The sequence below is a fragment of the Manacus vitellinus genome, unplaced genomic scaffold (assembly GCF_001715985.3).
Source record: "Manacus vitellinus isolate BGI_N305 unplaced genomic scaffold, ASM171598v3 scaffold_0_pilon, whole genome shotgun sequence".
NCBI lineage: Eukaryota > Metazoa > Chordata > Aves > Passeriformes > Pipridae > Manacus > Manacus vitellinus.
Window position 1 is genome coordinate 56041997 of NW_021938789.1, and position 5530 is coordinate 56047526.

Consider the following 5530-nt stretch of genomic DNA (forward strand, 5'->3'; position numbering starts at 1 on the left):
TATTTTGTTTTGAACAAGCTTTCTCAAATATTAAGCTTGGATTCCTCTCTCCCTGGTGTAGAGTGTATGAATTGGTTTTTGTACTTCCTTAGCCATTTGCATCAAACTGCTGGACAAGATTTACAGTCATCCAGTTCATCCAGTTAAATAAAAATAATTGGGAATGGGGCAAGGGTTCATTTTATAGTTCTGTTTACATCCAAAAGTAGAAAAATTAAATTTATATTTACAAGACCTATTCAAAAAATACACTTTTCTATATTGTACAAATAAAACAGTCAGATAAATCACAAAAAATAAACATTTATACTATTCTGTAAATACGATTTTTTTTGCACTCCTTTTCTTCAGCACTGACAAATACTGAAATATCAAAATAAATTGTTAATACTAGGTCCACTTCTGATGCAAGTACTAACTTGCATTTTCAGTATGAGACCAAATTCTACCAGAGATAAATATCCCTTGGTTACTGGTATATTGTCATGCACAGCAATCCCAGTCCATAACTACTCATATTGGGGCTGGAGGTGTAGGCAGTCTGAGTGTTACAACAATATATGATTGCAACCAATCTAGCACTGGGATTTTGGCAGCATTTTTCCACTTGTCCTAAAAATCATGTGTGTATATATATATATTGAAGGGAAATAGTTTTCTGCAAAGTATGTTGTAGCTGGAATTGGCTCCATGACAGTGATGGCTTCAACACAGCTTTTTGCATAGGTAATTGGAGTGGAAAAAAACAGTCTAAAGGTTTTGGATTGTTCCTCCCAGCAGTGATTGCATGAAGTTCTGTGGTGCTGCAGCTCTCAAACCAGAGCTTGAGGAATTGAGTGCAGCAGTTCTGCTCCCACGGTGTGATTAGGACTAAAGAGAGGAGGAAGAACCCGAACCAACCAGGGACAGTTTCGTCAAGTCACTGGTAGGCAGAATGGCACCTTTAATTATTATTCCTGCCCTAGGACATGGTGGATCACCATTTTTCATCCCATCTCCATCATGAGAAGCTTGAAAGTAACTGAACAGCAAGTTTGGTGGGAATTAGTTGCCTTCTGTCTCTATGGATGCAACTGCTGTTCTGCACGGTAAGGGATGCCATTTAGTAGCAGTCATGCCAAACTTTGTTATTCCTGGTAAAGCGCTGGAGGCAGTTTCAATTGCCATGGAAATGAATTAACTGAAAAAGCCTGTCCTACTTGATGGCATCAAAGCTGTGACTCAAGTCATCAGTGGAAACATCAAAAGGAGACTCCCTTGTGCCCTGGGCTGCAGGACACAGTTGAGTTTGCGTAGGTGAGCTGATGGGGCCACGAAATGGGACCTGAAACACTCGCCCTGCTACAGCACACCCAGGTACAACTTGAGTGCCGCTTTCTTTTCACGTCTTTATTTTGCTTTTAAGGTAAAAGCTCTTCAAGCTTTCTTGCCTGTGGCTTTCATAAAGCAGATCTGTTTTGGTGAAATCAAATTGCCAGCACACGTGATCTCTCCCAGCCACCCAGCCACATGGAATACGCATCAGTTTTCTCCTGGCAAGAGCGCTCACAGCATGGAGCCACCCAGCACCTCCAGGGGGACACTGCAGTGTCTCCTACCACTGTCCCAGGCACCTCAAGCAACCCTTGCTCATCCTGACCTGCCACACAAGTTTCATGAAGTGTGTGGCTGCTTTGCAGGATCAGATAAACCTCCTTGATTTGCTTAGTCAGACTCCAATCGGGTGCTTTGCTGAGGCCCAGCACATCACTGCTTAATACCAGTTTTGGTGGCCGAATCATGGGAAGACACGCGTTCCCTAGATCCAGCCATTGCTGAGCCCCTCAGCAGGGCACAGCCATCCTTGCAACAGCAGAGTACTCATGATGCCACATGAGTACAACTTGACTGACAGCTACCCAGTGGTGATGGAAATAAATGTCTTTTCAATCTGTGCCTTCCACAAGGGTATTTCAAGTTCAGGTGTTGCGCAGGGTTTGTTCTCATGTTTAAGTAACATCTTGTTATTTTCTTTAGTAAAACTGTGTAGTGGTTGTTGATGCTCAACTCCCCCTCAAATAAATGGTTTGTGAGGGTGGGGAAGAGGGGCCTTTCTCCCAGAAGCTCCTGGAAGACTTTCTGTTCTAGAGACGAATGCCACAGCTTGGTATTTTTGTTACCGTACCGCTTTAGGACTCGTTCCGAAATGCTTGCTATGCAGTGCACACTTGCCGAGGGCAGACTCACTCTGCCTAGCTTTTTTACGTAGAGCACTGACCTGCACCTCAGCCTGCTCTCATCTGAGTCAAAGAGGGAAGCGAGACAAGCCTCGCATTGCAAGTCCCAGGCCAACTGCTCAGCCACGAAGCTGGCGGCGCAGGTGACGCTCCATGCGTGGAGTGACAGGTCCGTCAGCGCGTTACTCAGCGCGGAGCTGTGCAAAAGGAGGCCTGCGCAGAAGGGGTACTCCGTTGCCAGTGCCCTCCCACGAGCTGGGTTATACTGAGCACGAATGCTGCCCAGGGTCAGATCTCTGCTATGAGACAGGGATACGTCCAAGGAGCTCACATTGCCTGAGCCACTGCCGTGTGGTGAGCCTGGTGACAGGCTGCAGCTGGCCAGCAGTTTGTGATAAGCAGCCTGGAACACAGTGCAGGTGGGGCTCCCACTGGTGCCACAGGCCTGCTGGAGGGCCCTGAGAAACAGCTCCAGTGGGTCCAGGCTGAAGGCGTAGGTCTGGAGGTGGTGGGAAGGAGTGCCTTCTGGACACATGTAGTTGGAGTAAAGCCACTTCAGGCTTTCAGCATTGAGCAAGAGACTCAGAAATCCTAGTTTGCGTTTGCTCTTAATAATGTATCTCCCCACAGAGTCTGTTAAGGTGACAAAGAAGCTCTTGGCCTCATTGAAGAGGTTGCTTATTTTGGTGTAATTTCCAGCCAGCAAAGGCACCTTCAGTCCCTTTCCATAGGGACCTCTGCCACAAAAGACATCGCACAGAGAGCTCATCAAACGCACAAACTTGACAGTGCCACTGCAGTTCTGAAATGAGGCCAGGCCCAGCTTCTGGAGGTGTTCTAGGGCATCGGCAACACCTTCGCTGAACAACCGTGTAGCAAAGTTGACCTTCAGGTGGTAACTCTCTTTGCTCCCAGATCTGCCTGAGCTGGGACTGCATGGCTCCAACACCCTCTGCTCCCCCAGAGCTGCCAGCTCCACCACATGCTGCCACCACATAGTGTCACTGAGCCACTCTACTTTCTGGAAGCACTGCAGAGCATTCCTTATCAGCTGAAGGGCGTGACAAACATCAAAGAAGTATGTGATGCTGTGAGCAGAACCAGGCGGATGATGGAAAGTGCACCTAATCCTTTCGGGATCCATCCTGATCCCCAAAGCTCTGGCGGTCTCAGCACCGCAAGCAGAGGCACCTGATGTCACAGCCAGGACCGTGATCCCAATGTTATTCAGCTTACTGATGGTCTGATGAAAGAGCTGAGCAAGCAAGCGGCCAGTCATGCTGTTCACAAAGAAGTAGCCCAGTGGAGCTGTCCAGGGACTGGAGATGCCGACTGCCATGAGGATTATTGCTTCCGAGGCCAGCGGAGCCTCATCAGCATCAAGGATGCCTGCTCCCAGGTCAACAAAGCCTGTCAGGCGCCTGGTCTGTGGGTCCCACTCCTGCTGCTTCTGCAGGGACATGTCTTGTACCATCACAGCACAGTAGCAGTAGGCCTGATCCCCTCTCTCCACCTTTTCCTGAAGCCGGAGAAAAATGTCATTGCTGAAGCCTGCAGCAGCCTCGTTATTAGACAGCCAACTGGAAGAAAAAAGAAGGATGTGATTCTGAGACGTGATTCTGAGAAAGCTGAAGCAACAGTCAGCACCTTTTACCCCTCAGGATGTGGTCAGCCATGCCTGGACTGCAGAGCAGGCTGACAGAGTGTAAAACTGGCAGCCCTGCCTTCCTTAGTAGTGTGAGTTTGTTTTCTCACATCCTAGTGATGGGAAGCCAAGGAAAGCACCTTGTATAAGATCTCATGATAACAGGGAAAAAAAAAAATTACACCACAGAAGTGCAAATCAGGCTATGTACAGGGCCAGCAACACTTGTCTGCTCTCCTTCCCAACTGGCTTTCTCCACACCGGACACTGTAATCCAGTTTGGAAGATGTGAACCCCTCAGCAGTCCATGTGGAATGCTACTCTTCCCAATACACTATACCCTATCCACTATCTCCTGCCACCCCTGTGAGAAGATTCCTTGGAGGAAGCTGTGTAAAACCCTCACAGGCTGGCATGGACAACGTGTATATCCCTTGAGCATCCTCCAGCTGCCCTACAGGAGTCTGAGGCTCTAAACCTGCAGGGGGAGAGTTCCTTCAGCCTTTGTTTTGTCTGTCATTACAACCTCTTGTTGACAGGTCTGACAGCACTTCAGGTAGTAAATTCTGATAAGCAGCCTGGGACATAGTGCAGGTGTGTTATTCTTATGCTGTGTCCCACATGCAGGAACACATTCCAGCTCTCTGAGGGCTATCCGTGTTCCTTGACATCTGCTTTCCACTCTGCTCCTGTTACTAAAAACAAAGCAGGGAAAATTACTACCATTGAATTACTGCTCTTCGGGACAGATCTGTTACACCTATTCCTACGCGAGTACCTGGAAATACATTCAGGATGAAGGAATGAGTAAAAACTTGCTTTGTCAGGCTGCAGGGATGAGGGAGGGGAAAAATCTTCCGCAGATAATCATAGGCCTTAATATGGTAGAGGTGGAGAATACAGGCAAATTGCCTCATTTCTGGTGAGTATTCTGCCATCTGCCTCCAGCTGTGCAGCTCAAAAGGCAAATCTGCTCGAAAAGAAATCACAAGAGATCAGCTTTAGTGAAGCAAATAAAGGGCTCATAACAGAGGGATGTGTGATACAAATACACTGCAGAACACAAGGCAATGGGGTGTGGCCTCTGGAACCACTCGGTCCTGAAGTCTGGTGTGAATGTCATTCTGCAGTTTTGAGTAAAGACTGTGAATCTCACACATGGGTGCTGCTTAAAAACTGACATAGCAAGTAAGAAGCCAGCAACTTCCAGCTGAACTCTGTGATTTGAAATGGCTTCTTCGGGTTAGATCATCAGTGTTAACAGAAGCCACTTCTGGGCAGCACAAAAGACAAGGTTTTCCTAGTTAAATACACTCTGTTCTTGAGTCATGTGACAACTGAATGGTGGCACAGTTTGATTTAACAGCCTTGGTTACAGGTCTGACCTGAACAATGCACCCAGCCTCAAGCAACTGGATTTTTGGGGGAGACTTCAATTCTCTGTAGGATTGGTGTCTGCATTCCGGACCTAGAAACCACAAAGCCAGGAGGTCCTAGGAGCCTAACAGTCGGGGATTACCAGCACCATAAAGGCAAGCAAAGACACAAAACCGGGATGAGGGAGCGAGCACACGCTCTGTCTACCTCAGCCAGCGTCCCTTGCAGTACCTGAAAACTGCGCCCGCAGCAAACTCACGATTTCCTCAGGAAGCTGCCGCTTCTTCACCAG

The 5530-nt window shown here is 47.8% G+C and overlaps 1 protein-coding gene across 1 annotated transcript; it reads right to left on the reverse strand.

Moving 5' to 3' along the window:
• Positions 1-1506: 1506 nt before the first annotated feature.
• THAP9 (THAP domain containing 9) lies at positions 1507-5517 on the reverse strand. The gene is made up of 3 exons (XM_018073809.2): positions 5470-5517; positions 4681-4831; positions 1507-3796 (listed from the first exon to the last, which is right to left on the reverse strand). The coding sequence occupies exons 2-3, from the start codon at positions 4797-4799 to the stop codon at positions 1861-1863; spliced, it is 2055 nt and encodes a 684-aa protein (XP_017929298.2). The 5' UTR covers positions 4800-4831; positions 5470-5517; the 3' UTR covers positions 1507-1860.
• Positions 5518-5530: the final 13 nt, after the last annotated feature.

What these genes read in the sequence shown, in the direction of transcription:
- THAP9 (XM_018073809.2), bottom strand. Translation starts at nt 4,799, where the DNA reads ATGGCAGAATACTCACCAGAAATGAGGCAATTTGCCTGTATTCTCCAC. An exon ending in CATCCCTGCAGCCTGACAAA is followed by an intron (nt 3,797 to 4,680) that starts GCAAGTTTTTAC and finishes TTTTTCTTCCAG; the next exon opens with TTGGCTGTCTAATAACGAGG.